At 42.0% G+C, this 27,442-nt stretch overlaps 1 protein-coding gene and 3 non-coding genes across 4 annotated transcripts; 1 reads left to right on the top strand and 3 right to left on the bottom strand.

Moving 5' to 3' along the window:
• The first annotated feature begins 11 nt into the window (after positions 1–11).
• LOC128592459 (U6 spliceosomal RNA) lies at positions 12–118 on the top strand. The gene has a single exon (XR_008381877.1). It is a non-coding gene; the product is annotated as a U6 spliceosomal RNA (small nuclear RNA).
• Positions 119–1,097: 979 nt separating this feature from the next.
• On the bottom strand, positions 1,098–6,379 carry RPS3A (ribosomal protein S3A). Its single transcript, XM_053582626.1, has 6 exons — positions 6,244–6,379; positions 5,369–5,472; positions 4,885–5,072; positions 2,136–2,344; positions 1,443–1,552; positions 1,098–1,263 (listed from the first exon to the last, which is right to left on the bottom strand). The coding sequence occupies exons 1-6, from the start codon at positions 6,303–6,305 to the stop codon at positions 1,142–1,144; spliced, it is 795 nt and encodes a 264-aa protein (XP_053438601.1). The 5' UTR covers positions 6,306–6,379; the 3' UTR covers positions 1,098–1,141.
• Positions 1,761–1,826, bottom strand: LOC128592986 (small nucleolar RNA SNORD73). The gene has a single exon (XR_008382184.1). It is a non-coding gene; the product is annotated as a small nucleolar RNA SNORD73 (small nucleolar RNA).
• LOC128592975 (small nucleolar RNA SNORD73) lies at positions 4,180–4,252 on the bottom strand. The gene has a single exon (XR_008382175.1). It is a non-coding gene; the product is annotated as a small nucleolar RNA SNORD73 (small nucleolar RNA).
• Positions 6,380–27,442: the final 21,063 nt, after the last annotated feature.

Raw genomic sequence — 27,442 nt, 5'->3', positions numbered from 1 at the left:
CAAGGTATGTGGCGCTCGCTTCGGCGGCGGCACATATACTAAAATTGGAACGATACAGAGATTAGCATGGCCCCTGCGCAAGGATGACACGCAAATTCATGAAGCGTTCCATATTTTAAAAAAAAAAGGTATGTGATCTAATGCTCACAGGAAAGGTTGTCTTCACACAATTCATTTAGGGACCTGACTAAAGCCAGAAAATAAATACAAGCACTCACACAGAAGGGTAATGTATGTATCAATTTTGTTACCAATTATGGGAAATAAGGTCATCAGCTGAGCAAGGAATGAGAAATTGGGAGAATGCCCAAATGGTAACAGACTAGTAACTAGTTTCTCTTGACAAATTTGGCTTTAGTGTAGGTGCATTGTAGTATGTATGTTTATATCCATTTACCTATTCAATTTGCTATAAATAGCTGGAGGCAAAAGATAAAATTTAATTAGAAAAAAACCTAAAAGCCAATGGGCTCTTCCTTTTTTTTTTTTTTTGAGACAGCCTCAAGCTGTCAACCTGGGTAGAGTGCAGCAGCATCACAGCTCACAGCAACCTCCAACTCCTGGGCTCAAGTTATCTCCCCCTCCCAAATAGCTAGGACTACAGGCGCCTGCAACAAGGCCCAGCTATTTTTTGGTTGCAGCCATCATTGTTGTTTAGTGGGCCCGGGCCGGATTTGAACCCGCCAGCTCAGGTGTGTGTGGCTGGCGCCTTAGCCACTTGAGCCAAGGCTCTTCCCTTCCTATTACTCAATTCAACACACTGGTTCTCGAAATAGTAATAATCTATGAACCATTAGCATCACCTAAAAACTTCTTAGAAATGCAAACCTTCAGGCCTCTCCCTAGTACTCAATCAGAAACTGAGGCCTTCCAGATGATTTGAGAACCATCAAAATTTTAAAGCATATAGTAAAGCGTTTCTCCTTTCATTAACACTTCCAGATCACTACAGCTTAAAATCATAAACAGGACCCCTTTTCAACTATGTAATAAAATCCACACAATAGGTCAGAAAAGTTTACCTGCTATCAAATCAGAGTATCTGATTCTCGATTCTGTCAAGACTATTTAAAAAGAATGTTCAAGAAAAAAAAAAGTCACAAATAGGATTCTTTATTTGTCATTATTAAAAGCCTGAATTTTAGACAGATTCTTGGACTGGTGGTTCATATCCATCAGCTCGTTCAACTTTAGCACCTGTCTCGTCCCCAGTAGCTTTTCCAGAGCTACTACCTTCACCATGAAGCTCCATGAGTTTTCCCACTAAAAGGAAGAAAAACTTTATTAGTTATAGCATTGTATCTTCAAACAACTGCCTTCAATATCAGTCATGACAGGAAGGAAAAAAAGGCCGATACAAAGGTCAAGAGAAAAAAACACCCCTCCACAATATATCTGGCCCCGCATTTTTTTTTCCGGGCATTCTACAATTTGTTACTTACATTCAAACTTGGGTTTCTTTAGCATTTTTACTTTTCTAACGAAGACATCATGGAGAGGATAAATAGATTGGCATGCCTTTTCTATGTCTTTTCCAATGCTATCTGGAATCCTGAAAACAGTAATGGTAAATTAGTTTAATAATTTCTTGAAAAGTCCTCATTCTCAGTTGTAAGGAGATAAGCCATTTCCTTTCAACAGAAGCCTTAGAATAAGACTCAGTAACACCCACCTCCATATCCCACCTAAGCCCTTGTGTAAGATAGGTTAGCCTTACGCTTTTTCATCACACCCTCTTAGCCTACTATATAATGCATAGGAATATCAGAAAAATGTAAGTTATCATCGGACATCATCTGGGACCGAAACTTTTTTCATCACTTATGCCCATGCATTTAATTGCGCAAGGTTTTGTCTATTCAGTGTTTGCTTTTTGGTATTTTTTTGAGGGTTACTTTCTAATTAAAGCAAACACATTTTCTGTTCAAGTCTATCTGCTGTGACATAGAATCATCCAAAAATAAAAAATATATAGACATTATATCCCATTTACTGAGCACTTAACACTCACGTAAAGTGATATGGCTAGCAAGACTTATAGTGCTCTTACCCCACCCTGTATCACATGCTTTCCCCTATCAGAGGGATCACCAAATATTCAGTCATATTGTGTGAGGAAGGAAAGAAACACTTACAATTTATTAACAACTTCTTTCAAGTCATTGGTCTGCACCTCTCTGGTCATGATTTCCATCATTTTCTTCCGGATTTGGCGAACCTGTTGGTGCTGGGCATAAGAGGTCTTCCGTATCTGATTGTTGCGTTTTTTAGTAAAACCAACACAGAACAGACGAAGCAAATAACCATCGGTAGTCTTAACATCAACATGAGCTTCAATCATAGTCTAGGGAAAAAAGATACTGTTACACATAACAGGTCTTAATATTATCCCTCAAGTTCTAATTCTGAAAAGCTGCAATGACAAATATTCATTATGCAATATAAAGTAGTCCAATAAATGTCTGGTTTGTAGAATTAACTTCCTTAAAATAAACTAACAAAGTTACCGCCAAATTCTATTCTTCACATCCAATTGAATAAATACAAGTCATCTCAACTGTCTTCCTTCCTCTCTAATTCCACCATCATCACTGTCACTGTCTCAACTGCATGCACACCCACACCCTTTGCATATATAAGCATATTACTTTTAATAGCCCACCCCCTATCAATCTCATGATTACACAAGAGGAAAGAAAATAGGTTTTAAGAGAGATTCAACAATACTCTATTAGGACATCTACACTTACATTTTCATCTTTTTTCTTTTTGGGTAACAGAGTCTCCCTTTGCTCACCCTTGGTAGAGTGCTGTGGCATCATAGTTCACAGCAACCTTAAACTCCTGGGCTTACGCCATCCTCTTGCCTCAATCTCTTCAGTAGCTTGGGACTACAGGTGCCCACCACAACTCTTGGCTATTTTTTAGAGATGAGGTCTCACTCTGGTCTCAGGCTAGTCTTGAAACTGTGAGCTCAGGCAATCTACCCACCCAAATGCTGGAATTAGAGGCATGAACCCTGTGCCCAGCCTTTATTTTCATCTTTTAAAAAATGTGTTCTGATTAGGTAAAGGATGGGTGAATTAACACTAAATGCACGTTTCTGGGTTTTTTTGAGACAAAGTCTCAACTTTCTTGCACCCAAAGAATGATGTCCTAACTCACAGCAATCTCAAACTCTTGGGCTCAAGTGATTCTCCTGCCTCAGCCTCCTGAGCAGCTGGGGTCTCACTCTTGGTTAGGCTGGTCTTAGACTTGTGAGCTGAAGCAATGCACCAAACTCAGCCTCTCAGAGTGCTGGTAAATGCACATTTTCTTTAAATGTCCTTTTTTTTTCTTTTGAGACAGAGTCACTTTATTGCCCTTGGTAGAGGTGCAGTGGCGTCACAACTCAAGCAACCACCAACACCTGGGCTTAGGCGATTCTCTTACCTCGGCCTCCCGAGTAGCTGGGACTACTGGCACCTGCCACAATGCCCAGCTATTTTTTTTTGTTTGTGTGCAGTTTGGCCAGGCTCGGGCTCAAACCCGCCACCATCAGTATATGGGGCCGGTGCCCTACCCACTGAGCCACAGGCGCTGCCCTAAATGTCCCTTTTGTTCCAAAACAAAGGCATGCTGAGAATTAAATATTCAATTTCACAACTAAAATATAATTAAGTCTATAACCAGTGGTCGTATCATTGCCTACATTGAAAATATCAAAAATCTTAATGATGAAAAGCGATTTGTCTTGTTTGCTTGTTTGTCTTCTGTGAATTTTAAATCATAGTTTTTTAAAAAATGAACTTATCAATACAATTACAGCCAAAGGATTTTAGAAATAGAACCATAAAACCTTAAGAGGTAGGCCAGGTCCAGTTGCTCATATCTGTAATCCTAACTCTTTGGGAAGCCAAGATGGATCAATTGAACCCTAGGAGTTCAAGATCTGCCTGGGCAACATAGCAAGGCATCATCTCTACAAAAATATTAAGAAAATTAGCTGGGTGTGGTGGTGCACACTACTAGTCCCAGCTATTCAGGAGGCTAAGGCAGGAAGTTCACTTGAGCCTAGGAGTTTGAGGTTGCTGTGAGCTATGATGACACCACTGCATTCTAGCCCTGCCTACATACAGAGTGCAATTTTTGTCTCAAAACCTCAACAAACAAAATAAAACAAAACACACATCTTAGGGGAATGTCAGAAATAAATGTAACGGTATAATCAGTAGATGTCATTTGGGACCGAAACATTTTGTCATCATTCATTCCCACATACAAAATATTCCAAACTGGGTGGCTAGCCAGGCACATTTGAAACGATACTGTTTACTACTAAAGAGTTTTTTGTGTCAAGAGTCAAACTGAGCATGTTTACATGGATTTTTAATTTCATCCTCACAATGAAATGATACTCTTACCTCCATTTTGCAGATAAAAAACTAAGGCCTAGCAAGCTTAAGTTACTCTCCAGAGAGAATCCAATTGAGAAATGGAGCGAAGATGTCAATCTCACACCAAATGCTCTGCCACTATTATGCTTGTTGCCAAAGGTAATCGAAGACTTTCACCATAAACTCACTACAGATTTTGAGGTCCAAAGATATTCTGAAGATAGGCAAAACTGCCCAACTGCACCTACGTGTTCCTCAAAATACCACTAATCCCAGAAGCAAAAAAGCCTGACTTAATCACAACCCCGTATTAAATCTTGAATTTAAAGAGGTAAGCAAAATGAGAAGATCACAATTTACCAACCCCAAAATAAGCATCAGTGATACCAAGAAAACAATCAGGGATTTAAAATGAACTCAACCACAATTACACAACATGCTTCTTTCTGTCATCACACCATGACATCCTGGGTCACACACTCCATAGCACTATGTCTTTTGGTCTCACCTGCCATTTTTTAACCATAGAACACATTTTGTCACGGGTAAGATCCATGCCATGGAAGTTAGTCAGGCAGTTTTTGCCCTGAACATCTTCAGTAATCAGCTTGAATTTTCTAAATGCAACTTCATCATTCTGCAGATCAGCAAGACTCACTTCAAACACACGACCTTTGAGGCCATCAGATGCAATTTCTACAAAATAAGAATCAAATGTCTTACTAACAATAGGAACCACATAGCAAAGACAAGCCTACAAAATCATACAGAAATTGAGGTTAGAGATTGAGGATCTAGATGCCAGTGACTCATTAACAGCTCAAAACTACTTACACACATTTTTAGTAATCTAATAAAAGCACCACCTTGCTTCTACAATGTTGTACCAAGAGCAAGCACCACAGGTACAAAAGCAGACATTAAAGTCTCCCAACGGACTGGAAGCAGGACAACATGCTGGCTACAATATACATCCCCCAATTTATACTCACTGGTTCCTTGAGTCCTGGTGACTAGTGTTTTCCCAATATTCCTTATATTGAACATAGCAGGTGCCTTCACATCATACCAATCTTTCTTAGAAAATGGATCAACCCTAAAATTTGAAAAAATGATTAAGTTTCATTGAAGATCAATCACATAATTCTTACTGGAGAATGTGGTGTTTTTTACTTTCCCCATTCTAACGCTGCTTAGAATAATTTCCCTTCATTTTAAAAGGCTAAGCGGCCATTCGAGATTGGATTTAACTACTTCTCTCACATGAGGTTTGGGGTGCATATGTAAATTTAGCACTTCCCACTCTTCACTGTACAGACCGCACACTTTGAAAACAAGTTTTGCTCGCTCCCAATCCTCATCGGTCCTTTAACAGCATAAAAAACTGCTTTCCTCCAAGTAGTACGCAGTCTCGGAGACTTCATGGGTACGTGGAAGTACACACTGGTAACTAAAAACCCTTCAGGATCTCAGGCGAGCCTAGTGGGAGCTGCGGGGTTCCACCGGGCCCCAAGCAGAGGCAGCGTGCAGGGTCCGGCATGACAACGACTACTCCTGAAGCTACAGCAAAAGCCCACAGAACTTAGACGGCCCCGTGAACCCGCCACACGGAACCCAAGCACCACTCGCGGCGGCAATCTGACTCGAACGCTACACACGCAAGAACCAGAGTCCAGAGGAGATGCAGCCGATCCCCCGCGACGCAGCACCCAGACCTGCCAGGCCGCGTTCCTGGAAACACCAACCCGCCACGGCCAGCGCAATCCTACCGGCATCCTCGCCATCGGGCCCACACCACGAACTAGAACCGAGCCGCAGACCCTAGCAGGATCTCAAGAAGGAGGGATACACGACAGTCGCCACTTACACTTTCTTCTTGGCTCCCTTTTTGCCGCCTTTCGTAAGGCGCTTGTTCTTGCCGACCGCCATGACGGTGTTCAGCGAGCCAAAAGGGCGGAAGTGGAACTCGCGCGAGAACTTACGTGTACGGGGCGGGGGCGCGCCGTCTACGTGACCTTTACTCTTTCGCCATTCCGGACGCAAGAAAAGCGCGACAACAGAGCGCGACACTCCTCGTACTGTAGATGACACAGTGCCCTCGTGTGTGGGGAGGCCGCGTAGCATGTCGCGGGCTCACTGGGAGGCTGAGCTCTGAATAGAGTGCGTAAGTGGCCCGAGGGGTCCGCCTCTGGTTACCGGCGGCTTCTGTGGCTCTGACGTAAGTAAGCAACTATTAGGAGAACACGCCCACTCATGTCGTTCAAAGTTGAACTCTTTGTCTAACTCTCAAACTCGTTTGTTCTCGACTTTGCAGTCCTACTAACCGGGTTCAAATGCTTGCTTCCGCAATACTTTACCTTGTGACCTCTCTGCCCTCCATGTTTCTTCATATGTACAATGGGCTTATTAATACGACTGTTAGTGGGATTAAATAAGCATAACAACAGAGACGCTAGTAATATTCTCCTTGTTGATGTGGGTGCTGGTTCTTACTCTCAGGTAGCGTTTCGTATAATAGTAAAAGCTTTTTGTGTGTGAATACTGATCAAGCTGAATGCTTATTTGTGTACTTTTCCGTATGTACACATGCCTGTTACACATTCATAAAAAGATGTTTTTAGAAAGTGGTGTGCAATCTCTGTAAAAGTTTTCAGTTTTTGTACCCAATCCCCTCAAAATATTTCTTTAAAGGTGGGGGTATAACAAAGCACATCCTGGCGAGATGTGGCCGGTTAGCTTAAGTGTCCTGCTCAAGGGTGCAGATGGAAAGCACCTGCCCGGCACCGGGCTTGGTACTCAGCCAGCGGTGTGTTGAGTTCCCTTCTCTAACTTCCCCTCCGGCAAAAAAACCCTGCGACCAACCCAGAGACCAACTCTCAGCAAGCTTTTAAATCTTAAAATCCCTCCCAGTCCCCCTAGCCTCCATCTCCTACCTCCAACCACCGCTACCCTCTCTTCGTGAGATTTTTCAATAATTCTCTAAATTTCAGTTGCCAGTACAATAAAGTCAAGTCCTTGTTTCATGACAATATGAATACACTATGTATTTAACACCCCTGAAACTAACTATATATATATATATATACACACATATACTTAAGAAGTTGTAGATGTAAGATGGCCTGGCTGGTAGCTACTTGGGAGGCCAAGGCAGTAGGATCTCTTGAGCCTAGGAGTTGAGTCCAGCCTGGGCAACATAATTTAAAAAAAAAAAATGAAAAAGAGGACGGCGCCTGTGGCTCAGTGAGTAGGGCGCCGGCCCCATATGCCGAGGGTGGCGGGTTCAAACCCAGCCCGGGCCAAACTGCAACAACAACAACAAAAAAATAGCCGGGCGTTGTGGTGGGCGCCTGTAGTCCCAGCTACTCGGGAGGCTGAGGCAAGAGAATCGCGTAAGCCCAAGAGTTAGAGGTTTCTGTGAGGCATGTGACGCCACAGCACTCTACCCGAGGGCGGTACAGTGAGACTCTGTCTCTACAAAAAAAAAATTGAAAAAGAGTTTCAAACAAGCTTAAGCAAGAGTGAGACCTGGTCTCTACCAAAAAAAAAAAAAATCAAAAGAAGAAAGAAAAGAAAAGGGAGGGGAGAGGAAGGAAGGGGAGGAAGGAACGAGAGAGGAGAGAGAAAGAAAGAAAAGAAAAGAAAAGAAAAGAAAGAGAAAGGAAAAAAAGAAAGATTAGCCAGGTATGGTGGCAGACACCTATATTCTCAGGTATTCAGGAGGCTGAGGCAGGGATTGCTTGAGCCCACGAGTTTGACATTGTTGTGAGCTATTATCATGCCACTGCACCCTAGCTTGGACAACATAGTAAGATCCTGTGTCCCCCCCACAAAAAGGTTAAAATTGTACATTTTAGGTTATGTATTTCTCACTACAATTTAAAAGTCAAAATTCTTGGCTGAGGATAAGAAGCCTCTCTTATCTGGCCCGATCCCTACACCAGCCATCTAGACTAAAATTCCCTGACTAAACAGTCTTCTTTTGCTGCTCCTTTTCCCCCTCTTCAGCAGGCAAATACCTGTGCATTTTCAAGATAGTTCAGCTTCATTTCTCCCTTCAGTAAGAGACTGATTCCCCAGGCAAACAGGCTGTCTCTCTGATCTGCTCCCAGAAGACCTAGCACTACTTAGCTTCTTGGTAACTGTTAAGTAAACATGTCCCTTCCTCACTGTGAGCAATAGTTCACACAGTGCAGTCTTTTTCTTGTTTATGTCTGTCTCTTAGCTCTTAGCACTTTGTAGCCTCTCAAATTATTTGCTGAATGAACAAATAAGAGGTAAGACATCTTTTGGACTTTGTGGATGTGTCCAGATTTTCAAAATAACTTTGAACCAAGCTGGAAGTGTTTAAATTTTAAATTCTTTTTCTCCTCTCTTTGCAAATTGGTGAAAAATAATAACCACTGAAAATCAATTAGTCCTTCCAAGTATTGGGTCTAATAAATTCTCTATATTAATTCTATACTGATAGTAACCTCCACTAAATCTACTTCGTAGGTGGCAGTTCATTAATTTAAAACTTTCCCAGTGGAAAATATTACAGACTCCTGGCTGCCTAGTTCAGAATAAAAACTGAACTTACCTCCTTCCTGATATGATTCCTCTTTCTGCCCAAGAGTGAAAGCCACAGGGGAGGCACTAATGAAGTCAGCTTCATCTAACTCATTCTAGCAACACCAGCCCCTGAGGGATTTGTCAGAGGTCTGTATTTCAACCTCAGATTTGTTTTATATAATAGTAAAAGCTTTTTTGTTTTTTGAGATAGGGTCACACTATGTCACCCTGGGTAGAGTGCTGTGGCATCACAGCTCATAGCAACCTCAAACTCTTGGGCTTAAGTGATTCTCTTGCCTCAGCCTCCCAAGTAGCTGGGACTGCAGGCGCCCGCCACAACGCCCAGGTATTTTTTTGTTGCATTGTCATTGTTTAGCTGGCCCAGGCAGGGTTCGAACCTTCCACCCTCGTTGTATATGGCTGGCGCTGTAACCACTGCTACAGATGCTGAGCCATTAAAAACTTTTTTTAAAAAAATTATTATTTTCCTGACACATTTAATTGTGCAACAATCTGTTTTAATCCAATCACATTGAATAAAAGACGGGTGTGAAATCGGTTTGTTGAGTCTCAATCATCATTTAAAAATTTCATACAGAGGGCGGCGCCTGTGGCTCAGGCGGTAAGGCGCCGGCCCCATATACCGAGGGTGGCGGATTCAAACCTGGCCCCAGCTGAACTGCAACCAAAAAATAGCAGGGTGTTGTGGCGGGCGCCTGTAGTCCCAGCTACTTGGGAGGCTGAGGCAAAAGAATCGCTTAAGCCCAGGAGTTGGAGGTTGCTGTGAGCTGTGTGAGGCCACGGCACTCTACCAAGGGCCATAAAGTGAAACTCTGTCTCTACAAAAAAAAAAATTTTCATACAGAATAAAATGGAACAGGATGGTCTGATGGTTGAGGGTTATCAGAATTTATTACCATCAGTGTCACTAAAGTTGGTATACAACCCTCCACTGCTAAATTTGACTGGCTTTAAAAAAAGATTAAAACAGAAAAATGTTATAATACATCAAGTATTATACATCAAGTATAATCCAGTAAGGTGTCAATCTTGTTTCATCAATCATCTTTTCATCTGTCACTAATTTATTAAATCCATCTGATGGGCTGGGCACGATGGTTCATGCCTATAATCCTAGTACTCTGGGAGGCCTAGGTGAGTGGATTGCCTGAGCTCATGAGTTGAAGACCAGCTTGAGCAAAAAGCAAGACCCCATCTCTACTAAAAATAGAAAAAAAAAAAAAAACCTGAGGCAAGAGTATTGCTTAAGCCCAAGAGTTTGAAGTTGCTGTGAGCTATGACGGTACAGCACTCTACCCGGGGTGACATCTTGAGACTCTGTCTCAAAAAAAGTAAGTCCATCTGATGATTGTTAAACTTTTATTATTGTTTTTTATTTCTAGAAGTTCCATTTTGTTATTTTTCAGTGTATGTCCCTTTCTGTAGTTCTTTATTCTCTTCGGGCATCTTCAATATATATTTAAACCCAGTAAACAGAATTGCTTTTACAATTACAATCTAATGGTTCTAGTATTTGAAGTCTCCACTGTTCTGTTCCTATTGTCTATCTTTTCTGCTGGTTCTCCCTCCTGGAGTCTAGTTATCTTTGTGTACTGCTAATGGCATTTGAACACTTACTTGTGAAAATAATTTGAATTATGACGATACCCAATTCCAGGAAGGATGTTGGTATCCTCCTGTCAGGCTCCCAAAGGCATTACCATTCCAAGACTACTTTAAATGAAGTTTATGACATCAGGCTTCCTGGACAACCCAGGAGGTTCAAACTCAGCTGTAATTTCTTGTAGGAACTGTCTTGCTCTGTATTCAGCTCTTCCCTTGAGGGTGTAGACCTATTACATCACAATTTAGTGAAAAGGGGGTTTCACTCCTGTTAGACTCCTCAACGTTTGTGGCCCTGGAATTTGCATTTCTGTTCTTGTCACCTTGAATGGCTATCCAAATAAATTTTTCAATTTTATGGAACCAAGAAATATCCTCATAGCAAAAATAACTTGGTGTTTGTTTTTCTTGTATTCCTATTTTTTGTTTGTTTTGTTTTTGTCTTGAAACAGAGTCTCCAGCTGCTGCCCTGGGTAGAGTGCCATAGTGTCATAGCTCACAGCACCAATTCTTGGGCTCAAATGATCTTCTTGCTTTAGTTTTCCTATTTTTAGTAGAGACGGGTTCCCGCTTTTGCTCAAGCTGGTCTCCAACTCGTGAGCTCAAGCAATCCACCTGCCTCAGCCACCCAGAGTGCCAGGATTATGGGTGTGAACCACTGCCCCTGACCATATTTCTATTCTGTTTTTTCTTTTCTTTTCTTTTTTTTTGAGACAGAGTCTCACTATGTTGCCCTCAGTAGAGTACTGTAGTGTCACAGCTTACAGCAATCTCCAACTCTTGGGCTTAAGCTATTCTCTTGCCTCAGCCTCCCAAGTAGCTGGAACTACAGGCGCCCACCACAATGCCCGGCTATTTTTTGTTAGAGTTGTCATTGTTTTTTAGCTAGTTTAGTCCAGGCTGGGTTCAAACCTGGCAGCCTTGGTGTGTGTGGCTGGCACTGTAACCACTGAGTGTGTGACCATGGGCACCAAGCCCTTTTTCTTTTCTTTCCTTTTTTTTTTTTTTGTTGCCCTTGGTAGAGTGCTGTGGCATCACAGCTCACAGCAACCTCAAACTTTTGGGCTTAAGCGATTCTCTTGCCTTAGTTTCCCAAGTAGCAGGGACTACAGACGCCAGCACAACACCTGGCTGTTTTTGTTATAGTTGTCGTCGTTAAGCAGGCCCAGCCGTTTGGAACCCGCTAGCCCCAGTGCATGAGGCTGGCACCCTAATGGCTCAGCAATGGGCACCAAGCCTTTCTGTTGTGTTTTGAACAGGTAGTTTGTTATTTTGTTTTTTTGCTTTTTAGGGTTTTTTGAGATAGGGTCTTACTTTGTTGCCTGGGCTAGAGTGCAGTGGCGTCCTTACAGCTCATACAGCCTAAAACTCTTGGGCTCAAGCAATTCTCTTGTCTCAGCCTTCGAATTAGTTTAGACTATTAGTATGTTCCCCACCCACCCCCAACAGCTCATTTTTCTATTTTTTGTAGAGAAGAGGTTTCACTCTTGCTCAGTCTGATCTCAAACTCCTGTCCTTGAGGGATCTTCCTGTCTTGGGCTCTCAAAGCACTGGAGATTACAGGTGTGACCCAGGAGCCTGGCTGAATAGGTAATTTCCTACTATAAGCTTAGCATTTTAAATACATTTTTGGTCTGGGAACTTGATGTATCTTTGGTTGATGGTTTGAAATTTCTCCCATAGATGGAAAAATTTGAGGAAATCTTGGTTAGCTTAGACTGTAGAAGTCTGCATTTTCTTTATCCTAATAAAACAAAATGCACATTTTAGATGTCTTTTTACTGATGATATTAGCTAACATGCTTAAAGGATAAAATTACTAAATCTTAACTACCTTCTGGTGAAACTAAGGTACTTATTCTTTGCTGTTGGTATATTACAATGACAAATCATTTTGAAAAGTAATTTTTCTGATTTTTGGGGGGTTGGGGGGGAGTCTCACTATGTCGCCCTGGGTAGAGTGCTGTGGCGTCACAGCTCACAGCAACCTCCAACTCTTGGGCTTAAGCAATTCTCTTGCCTCAGCCTCCCAGATTGCTGGGACTACAGGCACCAGTCATAACACCTGGCTATTTTTTGTTACAGTTGTCACTGTTGTCGAACCCGTCAGCCTCAGTGTACATGGCTGGTGCCATAACCACTGTGCTATGGGCACCAAGCCTGAAAAGTAATTTTTCAATCTTATGTGAAGCCAATCAAAGTCTTCTGATATCATCTGGAAATATAAGGAAATAATCCAAAATTGGAAGAAACCTGTATGTGTGAAGATAATAACCCAAAGCCCTTATCATTAAATTAGAACATTAGAAATAACCAAAATAAATTTAAAATATGGGGATAATGGCTTGGCACCCATAGCACAGTGGTTACAGCGCCAGCCACATACACATACACCAAGGGTGGCAGGTTCAAACTTGAACTAAACAACAATGACAACGGCAACAAAAATTAGCCAGGCCTTGTGGTGGGCTCCTGTAGTCCCAGCTACTCTGGAGGCTGAGGCAAGAGAATTGCCTAAGCCCAAGAGCTGGAGGTTGCTGTGAGCTGTGATGCCATGACACTGTACCAAGGGTGACAAAGTGAGACTCTGTCTCAAAAAAATAAAAAAGAATAATCACATTGGAGTCAGGAGGGGTGGTACACACCAATAGTCCCAGCAATATCTCAAAAAAGAAGAAGAAGAATTACACTGCACTGTGTAATAATGTTGGGGTGTTTTAATTTATTTTGAGACAGAGTCTCATTCTGTTGCCCCAGGCTAGAGTGCAGTGGGGTCATCATAGCTCACAGCAACCTCAAACTCCTGGGCTCAAGAGATCCTCTTGGCTCAGTCTCCCAAGTGGCCTGGGCTACAGGTGCCTATCCTGGCTAATTTTTTTATTAGTAGAGAGGGGGTCTTGCTCTTGGTCAGGTTCTTTTTTTTTTTTTTCTGTTTTTGTTTTTGTTTTTTTGAGACAGTCTCACTTTGTCACCCATGGTAGAGTGCTCTGGCATCACAGATCACAGCAACCTCAAACTCTTGGGCTGAAGCGATTCTCTTGCCTCAGCCTCCCAAGTAGCTGGACTATAGGTGCCCGCCACAACGCCCGGCTATTTTTTGGTTGCAGTCATCATTGTTGTTTGGCGGGCCTGGGCTGGATTCAGGTGTATGTGGCTGGCGCCTTAGCCACTTGAGCCACAGGCGCCGAGCCAACACCCAGCTGTTTTTTGTTGTAATTGTCGTTGTTTGGCAGGCCTGGGCTGGGTTCAAACCTGCCAGCTCTGGTGTATGTGGCTGGTGCCCTAGCCACAGAGCTACACACATCAAACCGGCCTTAAAGTTTTTTTTAATGGTGCTTACTCAACCCACTCTCTTCTGGGAGGAAAGCAGAAACTCTGTATATAAGTCTCAAATGAATAAGGAGTGACTCAGTTCATCAGTTTACTTTGTAGCAGGTTGTCTATTTTCTTTGGGAATTTAACTTTTCTCTTGACTTTCCTATTTACAAAGGGAAAATAGTTTATAATAATGTGAGCTTTCATTGTAAATGTGTCCTAAATGTGATTATTGAGGAGTACTCTATGCCAGAGCTTTCTAAGGCACGGTTAGCAGAACAATTGCAGGTCAAACAATCAGTTGGCAACGTGATAAGGAGCTTTTGACAGAATAAAATCAATTATGGAACTACACTATTTATGTCAGCTCACTTTTTTTCTCTTAGTAAGGCTTCCTTTATCAAGGAAGAATCCGCCAGTTTGCATTCTGGCTTAAATTCCCTATCCTGTTACATTTTTTGTTGAACTACTTACTGTAAACTGACTCAAAGGATCAACTGGATTGTAAGTCCTATAGAATATTTTAGGGGGCTATGCCAAACACATGAAAGTCCTGGAATATTCCTTACAGTCAGTCCCAAAATAATCTTCAGAGTTATATACGGAAGATGATGTATTTGAAAATTAGAAAATAAAGTTTGATAAAGGACCTTAAAGGTCAGCAATATGTAACAGAAAGAACAGCAGATTTTACGTTGGCTTTGTTTTCTTACCACTAAGTGGGAATAATACCTATCTCCCATGCTTATTATAAGATTTAAATGACACAATATGCATCAGAAGCCTAGCGTGGGTCTTTCCACATATAGCCTGAGCCAGGAGTTCAGAGACCAGCCTCAGCAGGACCATGTCTCTAAAAACACCTAGGCCTTGTGGTGCACACCTGTAGTCTCAGCACTTTAGGAAGTTGAAGGGGGAGGAGCACTTAAGCCCACATGTGAGGATATGTGAGCGCTCTCCAGAAAAATAATGGAACCAACATGATTAGGGCCAGGTGAGGTGGCTTATCCTATAATCCCAGCTACTCAAAAGGATAAGGTGGAAAGAATCCCTTGATCTCAAGGAGTTTGAGATTGCAGTGAGCTATGATCGTGCTAATACATTCCAGCCTTGGTGACAGAGCAAGAGCCTGTCTCTAAAAACAAACAAAAAGCTGGAGAAGGTGGCTCACACCTGTAATCCTACCACTCTGGGAGGCTGAGGCAGGTGGATTGCTTGACCTCAGGAGTTCAAGACTAGTCTGAGCAAGAGTGAGACCCTGTCTCTACTGAAAATAGAAAAACTAGCCAGGCATTGTGGTGGGCACCTGTAGTACAGCTACTTGGGAGGCTGAAGCAGGAGGATCACTGGTGCAAGAGTTTGAGGTTGCTGTGAACTATGATGCCGTGACTCTCCACCCAGGGCCACAGAGTGAGCCTCGGTCTCAAAAAATAACAAGTAAATAAATAAATAAACAAATAAATAAAACAAATAGAGAATGGTGCATCAGACAAAATGAGGAGTGAAGGAAGAATGATTTTAAAGACTTGCATTCATTCACCCTTTTTTTTTTGAGACAGATTTCACTTTGTCACCTTTGGTAGAGTGCTGTGGCATCACAGCTCACAGGAGCCTCAAACTCTTGGCTTCAAGCAATCTTCTTGCCTTGGCCTCCCTAGTAGTTGGGACTACCGGTGCCCACCACAACACTCAGCTATTTTTTTTTTTTTTGAGACAGAGTCTCATTATGTCACCCTCAGTAGAGTGCTGTGACATCACAGCTCACAGCAACCTCAAACTCTCGGGTTTAAGTTATTCTCATGCATCAGCCTCCCAAATAGCTGGGTCTACAGGCACCCACCACAACACCCAGCTATTTTGTTGTTGTTGTTGTAATTGTCATTGTTGTTTGGCAGGCCTGGGCAGGTTTGAATCCGCCAGTCCCAGTGGATGTGGCCAGTGCCCAAGCCACTGAGCTATAGGCACAGAGCCATCCGGCTATTTTTAGAGAAGAGGTCTCACTCTTGCTCAGGCTGGTCTCAAATCTGTGAGCTCAGGCAGTCCACCACCTCAGCCTCCCAAAGTGTTAGGATTACAGGCATGAGCCTCTATGCAGGGCCTTCATTTACTCATTTATGTAATTATTACTTAGTACAAGGATAGAGAGAGGAAAATAAGCTCTATCCCTAGGGATTATAATATATATATATATACACATATATGAGTGTATGTGTGTACGTGTGTGTGTATATATATATATATATTTTTTGTTTGTTTGTTTGTTTAAAAAGACATGTCCCCCTATATTGCCCAGGCTGGTCTGAACTCCTGGCCTCAAGTGATCTTCCAGCTTCCGCCTCATGGGTGTCTGGGACTACAGATAAGGTGCCAGTCCCAGCTCTCAGGGATTTTATGGTCTCGTATGCTAGAGAGATTCAGTAATGTGGGTCTGTGTATTTACACATTACTGAAGCTACGTAAAGATTCTGTTCAGTGATACTTTCAAATGGTACAGCAAAAACAACAATGCACTACAGGTACGACCATAAAGTCCATGTGTGATCAAGGCAAACTACATACCTTCCAAAAAGACTGTGCATCTTGTTTAAATTTTTGATCAGTAAATATTCCCTTACGTGCTTCTTATTCATTGCTCCCAAGTCTGTCGTGCAAATAGAAGTCTCCTTTCAAACAGCATGGAGGGCCTCTTTACTTTCTCTCCTATGCAAATGTATTTACTGCTGCAGGCCCCACCCCCCAGGCACCTTAGGATACAGGCTGCATAGCATCACTGCCCGAGCTCCTCCTCCTGAACCCCCACCATCTGTGGAAAAATTGTCTTCCTTGGTCAATGCGCCAGCTGTGTCCATGGAGAGAGATTGAGGTTGCTGAGCTCCGGCCTGAGGCACCAGGTTGCCGGGGTGGCAAAGATGTCAGCTTCCTTAGTCCGGGCCACTGTCCGGGCTGTGAGCAGGCGGAAGCTGCAGCCCACCCGGGCCGCCCTTACCCTGACACGTTCAGCAGTGAACAAGAAATGGACTATTGTGGAAGACAAATTATCCAGTGAGTTTGTGTTTAATAACCCGAACATCAAAGGAACTTGTGGCTGTGGGGAAAGCTTTAATATCTGAAACCTCAGGACTCCTTTGGCTATGAGCCCCAGCAACACTCATGGATGCCTTGGGGCTTACCGAAGAAATCATGTGACTGTCACCTGCTTAATGTGTGGCTGCCTTGTAAGGAAAATAAAGTGATGCATTTTGAAAATGAAGCTACTGTGTTAGATTCAGGAAGAAGTAATATTTGGATTCTGTGTAGGGGATAAAAGATGAAGTGCCATCACTCTCTTTGGATTATTTTTCTTTTGTGGTAGAGAAAGAAGTCCTATCCTGCACTTACTCCCTCTTGTACCCTTTCTTTTAGAGTCAGTTTTATTGGATTTGCCTTCCTGGGCACCCATCAGTCCGTTCATGAAATGGACTGAATGGCCTGAATGTGCAGCTCCCCCTGCATTGTTCCCAATTAAATTGGTATCTCCTAAAATTCAGAAATAGGAAGTCCCGTCTGCTGGTAGTAGCGTGGTGGTGCATTATTTTTTCACCCAATTTTGGCCTAGCATGTTTACACTTTTATCAAAAATTTCATTGTTTGATGTAAATTTGCATGCCCTTAAACAGTACTGACAAAGGATTTTCTTGCTATAGTGATGGTAGCAAATACTTGAACCACTTGTTTCTAGATCCATTTTATATGCCACCCTAAATGTCCACGCAAAATGAGATCTCAAGCTGACTTTGATTCTTTTAGTTGAAAAGTCTCCTAAAAGCCAGTTAGCCCACCCCACTCAGTTCTGTATGTGAGGAGGCCAGTGGTCTTTCGTCCACCCTCGGGGGGTGAGTGGGAACTCCACCACTTTCCCCTTCCTAGTGCCCGTCCTCTCTGAGGCAGTCTGTTAAGGTAAATGGTGATCTGGCTTTTCTTCTGGTCAACATACTGATAGAATTTCTTTTTAATTTGATGAAGATCATATTAGTTTTATTTTGAGTGAGAAGAATCTTATTTTAAAACTCTTTTATGTGAATTACCATCTTGTTTCTTTAAACTTTGAAACTGGTTTATACTACCAGGGAAGACATTGTAGCAACCCAGAATTACTGGGAACGAGGTCACAATTGTGAAGGAAAACATGGGGGTCTTTTCTTAAAATTCCCAATATGCGCACACTTTCTGGTTCCTCAGTCCAATTGCTGAAGTTTTTAAACAATATTTTAACCTAACACTTTTGACATCAACATTCTTTTAAAGTGTTCCTCTTGACACTTAGTTACTGATTTTCCTGGGTTTGACATATTAAATATTCTGTGAGATGACATGTATATTTTTCCCAAAAGCTGATTCTCATGAATTAGAGTAGCTGATCTCTTTTGTTTGTTTTTATTTACTAAAATACCTGGCACACAATGCACCAAAACCTAGAGTGGTAGTTTTATATAAATGCTCATGACTTTGTATCATTAATATAATTATTGAGCCACGTATAATTTGTGCGATACGGGGGTGGGGGGTGGCGCCTGTGGCTCAAGGAGTAGGGCGCCAGTCCCATATGCCGGAGGTGGCGGGTTCAAACCCAGCCCTGGCCAAAAACCACAAAAAAATAAAAATTAAAAAAAAAAAAATTTGTGCGATACAGTGTATGTATGTGGAGAGTGAGTTGTAAATAAAAAAAAAAGTGGTCTCTTTGTGATTATAAAAAAATTGTCTTCCTTGCTGATTTATTGCATCTATGCAATAGTATGCATTGTAACAAGATTTTTACCAATAAATCAGATTTTTTTTCATTGGATAGTATTAGTATTAATTAGGTGCACAATGACCTTTATCCTCTCAGTTTGAGACCTCCTCAAAAGCTCTGAGACTATGTACTGTGCTTTGTAACTAATTGACCTGGCTTCTATCCCAGCTTCCTTGCCAACTGTTTTGTAATCACAGGCAAATCACTTAATTCCTCTGAGTTTTAGGCACCTGTAAAACAGAGCTAGTAATGCCTGTCCTGCCCACTTCAAAACAGTATTATCATGCTCTTAGTAAGAGTAAAAAATACATAGGACAGAGATTTTTTCAGCAATTTTTAAAAATTGTTATTATTACAGGCCTTCAGCATTCACCAGCATCCAGATATGCTGGTATTTAAATTGCCAATTAATTTTTCTGAGTACCTTGAAAAATGAGCTTAAATTGAATTTCTCTTTTTCTCTACTGAATACCACACAACCCCATTTTTCTATTTCTACTCCTGTTTGTGCATTTTTCTTTCCCCATAATTGCTAAAATTGGAAGTGGTTTAAATAATTTAAACCTCTGGTAGTTACACTGAAAATACTGAGAAAACAGAAATTTTTGTTATATTATGGCAATGGGAAAGAAAATTGACATTGTGGAAGTTCAGACCTCATAGCAGAATTATTGTTATTAGCTCAATCTCTTTTACTTTTCAGGCAGTGCTGCAGGGTAGGATTATTAAATGAAGATACCAAGACTCAATCATTTGGGTTGGATGTGGTGGCTCATACTTGAAACTGGGAGGCTACTTTGAGAGGGAGACTGAGGCAGGAGGATCCCTTGAGGCCAGGAGTTTGAGACCAGGATGGGCAACCCAGTGAGGTTCAGTTTCTACAAAAATTAAAATTAAAATCAAAACAAGGCACAGTGGTTGAGTGACTTGCCTAGAATCACACAGCTAGTGTAGATCTGGAATCTAAGCCTAAGTTTGACCACAAAGATTGTTTCTCCCTAACAAATTCTCAGGTGATGCTGATGCTGGTCTGGGGTCCCTGTTTTGAGAACTACTATGTAAAACTATGCCGTATTTATTTTACAGTACTTACATTCTGTCTTCTTTTATGTGATGGTCAGTCAGGTGTGGCCACAAGAGGAGATACAGGAGAAGCACAAGAAAACAAAGTTGATTAAACTCGCAAATCCTAGGCAGCAGGCCACCACATACCATTGCAAGGTCATGGGGAAGGCCCAGGTTTGGGTCAGGTGGCAAAGCTGTGGAAAGCTGAGGCTAGAGCCTATGTTGGGTTTCATAGAAAGGCAGGGCAGGGCAGGGTAAATAGTTTAGGACTGTCCAGTATGAATAATTTTAGTGGCTCTAAGCTAGAGGTTTGTTGCTAGTTCCTGGACCTGGGATGATCAAGACACAGGAATATTGCTGCGTAGTGTATATGGGACAGGACAAAGGAGGTTACGGCTCTGGTTAGTGGGTATATCAAAGGCATGCTCCCAGCTGAGCTCCTTACTATCTTTCAGAATTAGCTAGTCCAGGAAGGGGCAGCTTGATCCCAGTGGAACAGGTTTTTAAGATGTCCAAACATCATAATATATAGGAAATTTTTAAAATATGTGCAATATAATTTAAAATATTATATTCGGTGTTGGATTTGGAAACCCAGCATATCTAGCTAGGGAACAACCCATGTTACCCTTCTAGAAACACAGAGCTATTTTTATTTGTGCACTAAAAAATAAGTGAGAGTCAGATGTGGTAGTGTGCACCTGTAATCCCTGCTCCTAGGGAGGTGTAGGCAGGATGACATAGAGCCTAGAGCTTCGAGACTACCCTGGATAACATAGGACGACATTCATCTCTTAAAACAAACAAACAATGGGTGGAGGAAGGGTAATTGGCGGGACCACACCTACAGTGCATCTTACAAAGGTACATATGAAACTCACTAAATGTAGAATATAAGTATCTTAACACAATAACTAAGAAAATGCCATGAAGGCTGTATTAACCAGTTTGATGAAAATATTTCAACTTGTGGGTGGCGCCTGTGGCTCATATACTGGAGGTGGCGGGTTCAAGCCCACCCCCGGCCAAAAGCTGCAAAAAAAAGAAAAAAAAGAAAAAAAGAAAATATTTCAACTTGCACATAAAACATTTTATCCTATGACTGCATTAATGTACACAGCTATGATTTAATAAAAATTAAAAAATTAAAAAAGAATGTGTCCCTCAAAAAAGAATAAAATTTAAAAATATAAAATATAAAACAAACAAACACCGTATGTTAGAGGAACAAAAATGCATAAGACATATGGAAAACAGACATTTAAATGGCAGGTGTAAATCTAACCCAGTAATATTGAGTGTGAATGAATTAACCAATTATAAGGAAAACATTGTCAAACTGAAGTCAAAAAACAGGAACCACCTATTTCTGTCTACATGAGACACTATTTATTTATTTTAGAGACAGGGTCTCACTTTGTCGCCCTTGGTAGAGTGCAGTGGGCAACACAGCTCACAGCAGCCTCCAGCTCTTAGACTTAGACAATTCTCTTGCCTCAGCCTCCCTAGTAGCTGGGACTACAGGCACCAGCCACAACGCCCAGCTATTTTTTTGTTGCAGTTTGGCCGGGGCCGGGTTCGAACCCACTACCCTCAGTATATGGGGCCGGTGCCCTACCCACTGAGCCACAGGTGCCACCATTAGACACAATTTAGATTCAAAGATACAGAAAGTACAAGAATAGAAAAGGATGTATCATGAAAACCATGGAAGAAGCTGGAATGACTATACAACTATCAAAATAGGCTTAAAAGCTATTAACAAAATGTTACTGGAGATAGAGACATATAGTAATGATAAAAGGATCAATCCATCAGGAAAGTATAAAAATTATAAACATATATGCATATAACTACAGATCATCAAATTACATCAAGCAAAAACTGCCAAAAATAAAAGGATAAATAGATAGTTCCACAATAATAGTTATAGACTTTTTTTTTTTTTTGAGACAGAGCCTCACTTTGTCACTCTTGGTCTTGTGCCATCGTAGCTTACAGCAACCTCAAACTCTTGGGCTCAAGCGATCCTCTTGCCTCAGTTTTTCATCTTTAGTAGAGATGGGGGTCTCGCTCTTGCACAAGCTTGTCTTGAACTGGTTAGATTAGGCAATACAACTTGCCTCGGCCTCCTAGAGTGCTAGGATTATAGGCATGTGCCCGACCTAATAGTTACAGACTTAAATATTTCACTTGGAATAATAGATAGAACTCCTAGATGGAAGACCTGTAAGAAAATAGAAGACTTGAAAAAACTATCTGGGCTCAGCACCTGTAGCTCAGTGGTTAGGGCACTGGCCCCATACACCAGGGCTGGTGGGTTCAAACCCACCCCAGGGCTGCTAAACAACAATGACAACGACAACAAAAAAATAGCTGGGTGTTGTGGTGGGCACCTGTAGTCCCAACTACTTGAGAGACTGAGATTGCTCTGACCTAGGCTGATGCCATGGCACTCTAGCCCCGGCAAAAGAGTAGTTAGACACTGTTTCAAAAAAAAAAAAAAGGGTGGCGCCTGTTGCTCAGTGAGTAGGGCACCGGCCCCATATACCGAGGGTAGCGGGTTCAAACCCAGCCCTGGCTGAACTGCAACCAAAAAATAGCCGGGCGTTGTGGCGGGCGCCTGTAATCCCAGCTGCTCGGGAGGCTGAGGCAGGAGAATTGCGGAAGCCCAAGAGCTAGAGGTTGCTGTGAGTCCTTTGACATCATGGCACTCTACTGAAGGCGGTAAAGTGAGACTCTGTCTCTACAAAAAAATAAAATAAAATAAAAAAAAGAAAGAAATACTGATACATGTTACAACATAAGATGAAACCTGTGTTTTTCTAGGTGACAAATGGCCACGTATTTTATGATTCCATTTTGAAATACCCAGAACTGGCAAATCCAAATCCTTTAAAGACAGAAAGCAAATCAGTAGTTCCCCAGAGTTGGGAATGAGAGAGACACAGACAGTGACTAATGGGTATCAGATTTCCTTTTGGGGTGATAAAAATGTTCAGGAACTAGATAATGGTGATGTTTGCAAAGCATTGTGAATATACATTTATGTCACTAATAGTAAATTTTATGTTATATTTTTTACCACAATTCAAAGTTAAGCCATGTACCTACCATTCAGTTTAAGAACTAAAATGTTTCAAATACAATGGCAAACAGATTTCAACAATAAAAATGGATTTAATTTTTTTTAAAAAAGCAGCCAGATGTGGTGGCACACACATGTAGTCCCAACTATTTGGGCAGCTAAGGCAGGAGGATCCCTTGGGCCCAGGAGTTCAAGGGGGTAATGAGCTATGATCATGCCACTGCACTCCAGCCTGGCAACAGTGTGAAACCCTGTCTCTAAAAATATTAATTAATAAGGCCAGGAAGGGTGGCTCACATTGGTAATGCTAGCACTCTGGGAGGCTGAGGTGGGTGGATTGCTTGAGCTCACAGGTTCAAGACCAGCCTGAGGTACATGGAGACCCCTGTCTCTAAAAATAGCCAGGCGGTATATCACAAAATCCCAAGACCAGAGATGTTGGCGCGGATGTGGAGAAAAGGGAACACTTTTGCACTGCTGGTGGGAATGCAAATTAATAGATTCCTTTTGGAAAGAGATATGGAGAACACTTAGAGATCTAAAAATAGATCTGCCATTCAATCCTGTAATCCCTCTACTGGGCATATACCCAGAAGACCAAAAATCACATCATAACAAAGATACTTGTACCAGAATGTTTATTGCAGCCCTATTCATAATTGCTAAGTCATGGAAGAAGCCCAAGTGCCCATTGATCCACAAATGGATTAATAAATTGTGGTATATTACACCATGGAATATTATGCAGCCTTAAGGAAAGATGGAGACTTTACCTCTTTCATGTTTACATGGATGGAGCTGGAACATATTCTTCTTAGTAAAGTATCTCAAGAATGGAAGAAAAAGTACCCAATGTACTCAACCCTACTATGAAACTAATTTAGGGTTTTCACATGAAAGCTATAACCCAGTTACAACCTAAGAATAGGGGAAAGGGGGAAAGGGAAGGGAGGAAGGGGGGAGGTGGGTAGAGGGAAGGGGATCGTTGGGATTACACCAGCGGTGCATCTTACAAGGGTATATGTGAAACTTGGTAAATGGTCTGTGAAGCTAGTGAATGATGCCCCATGATTATATCAATGTACACAGCTATGATTTAATAAAAAAAAAAAAAAATAGGCGGGTACCTGTAGTCCCAACTACTCAGAAGGCTGAGGCATGAGAATTGCTTGAGCCCAAGTTTGAGGTTGCTGTGAGCTATTACACCATGGCACTCTACCAAGGGTGACAAAGTGAGACTCTGTCTCAAAAATAAAATAAATAAAAATAAAAACTAAATTAATTAAATATTTTTTTTTAAAAAGCAAGGTAGAGCCTTTTACATCATATGGCACACCGATAGCCAAAACATAGGTTAGAGTTTTTTCATATTAAGCAGTGAAGTGACAGAATCAGAACTCTGCTTCAGGGAAACCATCTGGCACTACAGGCTTGATTGGCAGGAGATGGACTTGAGGCAGATAACCTCTCACAGTGGTCTGAGCCCCTGGGACCCTTAGAGTGGTCCTGGTAGGTATGTAAAGAAACGTGGAAACCTTTGTTTGCCCTTTTGTCTTTGCTTACGCCCACCACACCTATAATCAGGTTTCCCTTGTAGCGGGGGTTAGCAGAGTAGAAGGTGTATGGTAACATCCTTCTAGATGCAGGTATATCTAGAGCTTTCCCAAGAAAGACACCAGACCAGGAAATATCAGGTAGCCTAAAATGTGTTTTTGTTGAGGGAGGCATTTACAATGTTGTTTTCTTATCTGTATTTATCCAGTCTAAGATAACCAGCAGCTGTCATTTATTGATCATTTGCTGAGTGAAGTATATATGCTTTTTGATTGAGCTCAGTCATTTTTAACCCTATGGAGTATTACTTCTGTCCATCTTATTGATAAGTAAACTATGGATCAGAGAGATTAAGAAACTTCCTTTTTGGCTGGGCACCCATTGCTCAGTGGTTAGGGCGCCAGGCACATGCACCAGGGCTGGTGGGTTCGAACCTGGCCCAGGCCTGCTACACAAACAAACAAAAAAATAGCTGGGCATTGTGGTGGGTGCCTATAGTCTCAGCTACTTGGGAGACTGAGGCAAGAGAATCACTTGAGGCTCAGTGCCTTTAGCTCAGCGGCTAGGGCACCAGCCACATACACCAGAGCTGGCAGGTTCGAATCTAGCCTGGGCCTGCCAAACAACAATGACGGCTGCAACAAAAAAATAGCCGGGCATTGTGGTGAGCTCCTGGAGTCCCAGCTACTTGGGAGGCTGAGGCAAGAGAATTGCTTAAGCCCAAGAGTTTGAGGTTGCTGTGATGCCATGGCACTCTACCCAGGGTGACATAGTGAGACTCTGTCTCAAAAAAAAAAAAAAAAAAAGAGATAATCACTTTAGCCCAAGAGTTTGAGGTTGCTGTAATCTATGACGCCACAGAACTCTACAGAGGGCAACAAAGTGAGACTCTGTCTCAAGAAAGAGAGAGAGAGAGAGAAAAGAAAGAAGGAAAGGAAAGAGAAGGGAAGGGGAAGGGAGGGAAGGAGAGGAGAGGGGAGGAGAGGAAAACTTGCTTTTGACCAGACCAGACAGGTGGCTCATGCCTGTAATCCTAGCACTCTGGGGAGCCAAGCCAGGTGGATTGCCTAAGCTCAGGAGTTTGAGACCAGCCTGAACAAGAGTGAGACCCCATCTCTGCTAAAAATACAAAAACTATCAGGGTGCTGTTGCTGGTGCCTGTAGTCCCAGCTACTTGGGAGGCTGAGGCAGGAGGATTGCTTGAGTCCAGGAGTTTGAGATTGCTGCTAGCTAGGACTCCACAGTACTCTACCCATAGCACAGAGTGGGACTGTTTAAAAAAGGAAGGAAAGAAGGAAGGAAGGGAGAGAAAGAAAGGAAGGGAGGGAAAGGAGGGAAGGAAGGATGGATGGAAGAAAGAGAAAGAAAAGAGAGAGAGAGAATCTTGCTCTTAAAAGTAAGGGGAGTTAAGACTTCATACCTGACTCCAAGCCTGTGTGTTCCTAAAAAGGAAAAAGAAAAGAAAAGTTAAAATTTAAGTGTGTTTTTGCTGCTCTAATCATGCCTGTAATCCTTCCAAGTTTATCATAGTCTTCTCTCAGAATGGCCAGTGTAAATATATTATTCTTAAATATGTAATGTCTGATTCCGAATCAAAGTTTAGTTTATTATATCACAAATAAAAAGCAGTACAATTAATCAAAGTATGCATTTAACTAGTGACATAGTTTTGCCATCTTCATAGTAGCTTGTGTGTGCCAGCAGCAAAGAAAGCTAGAGAGTAAATGTGATGAAATTGCAAAAGACATTTTCCACAGCCCATTGAGAATTGACTATTTTTCCTCGCAAGAAGTGGGCCAAAGCCTGGAAGAAGTGGCAGTCAGTTGGTGCAAGGTCTGGTGAATATGGCGGATAACAGAGAGTTTCCAAGTTCAGCTCCTGTAGTTTGAGCCGTGTTATTTGTGTGACATGGGGTTAGCGTTGTCTTCCAAAGGGATTGGCCTGTCCCTGTGGGCCATTCTCTGTTGTTTATTCACCAGCATGCTCATCATGTCACCCAGCTGGCATACACTGTGACCAACTGAACAGATTCCATGAAGCTGTCATGGATAACACGGCACTAGACCACCAAACAGAAGCCATTAGCTTTTTTTTTGGATGAATATTCAGTTTCGGACTGTGTTTCAACTTTATCCAACCATTGTGCTAAACACTGGTGATTGTCCAAAAGAATCTCCTTTCCTTTCCCTTCTCTTTCTCCTCCCTCTGCCCTCCCCTCTCCCCTCCTCTACCCTCCTCCCTTCCCTCCCCTCTCCTCTCCATCTCACATTGTTGCCCTTGGTAGCGTGCTGTGGCATTATAGCTCACAGCAACCTCAAATTCTTGAGCTTCAGTGATCCTCTTGCCTCAGTTTTTCATTTTTCTTTTTTTTTTTTTTTTCAGTTTTTCATTTTTAGTAGAGACAGGGTCTCACTCTTGCTCAGGCTGGTCTCCAGCTGTGAGCTAAAGTGATCCACCCAGTGTGGCCTCCTAGAGTGCTAGTATTACAGGCATGAGCCACCATGCCCAGCCAAGAATCCATTTTTCATCACTCGTAACAATATGGTGTAGAAATGGTTGGCCTTCATGTAGTAAAAGCCAAGAAAGGTAAGCTTCAAGACAATCTCTCTTCAAACTCTCATCCATTCAGCTTCTTTACCTCCCAGTTTGTTTCAAATGGTCCAATATTGTTGGAATAGTAACACCAAACCTTGCTAATTCACGTGTAGGTTAAGACGGATTCACTTCCACTAGAGCGTTCAGCTCACCATTATCGACCTTGATCTCTGGTTACCCACATAGGTCATTTTCACGACTGAAAATGCTAGAATGGAACTTCCAAAACCATTGACATACCCCGAGTTCATTAGCCACATGCTTCCCAAACACTTCATTGATACTTCCAGCTGTCTGCTCTGCATTGGTTCCATGATGGAACTCATGTTCAAATAACACAATTTTTTAGTTATCTATGTTTTCACAAAAATTGCTCTGAAATTTTTGTGAAAGATAATTGCAAGCCAAAATATCTGTTTGAAAGAATGTATCTTTACACACATGTCCCCATGCACACAGGCGTGTACACACCCCCCAAGAAGTGTCAAAGTGAAATGTCAG

This window comes from Nycticebus coucang, chromosome 1, assembly GCF_027406575.1.
Source record: "Nycticebus coucang isolate mNycCou1 chromosome 1, mNycCou1.pri, whole genome shotgun sequence".
Classification (NCBI taxonomy): Eukaryota; Metazoa; Chordata; class Mammalia; order Primates; family Lorisidae; genus Nycticebus; species Nycticebus coucang.
This window is presented reverse-complemented; position numbering and strand designations above follow the sequence as displayed.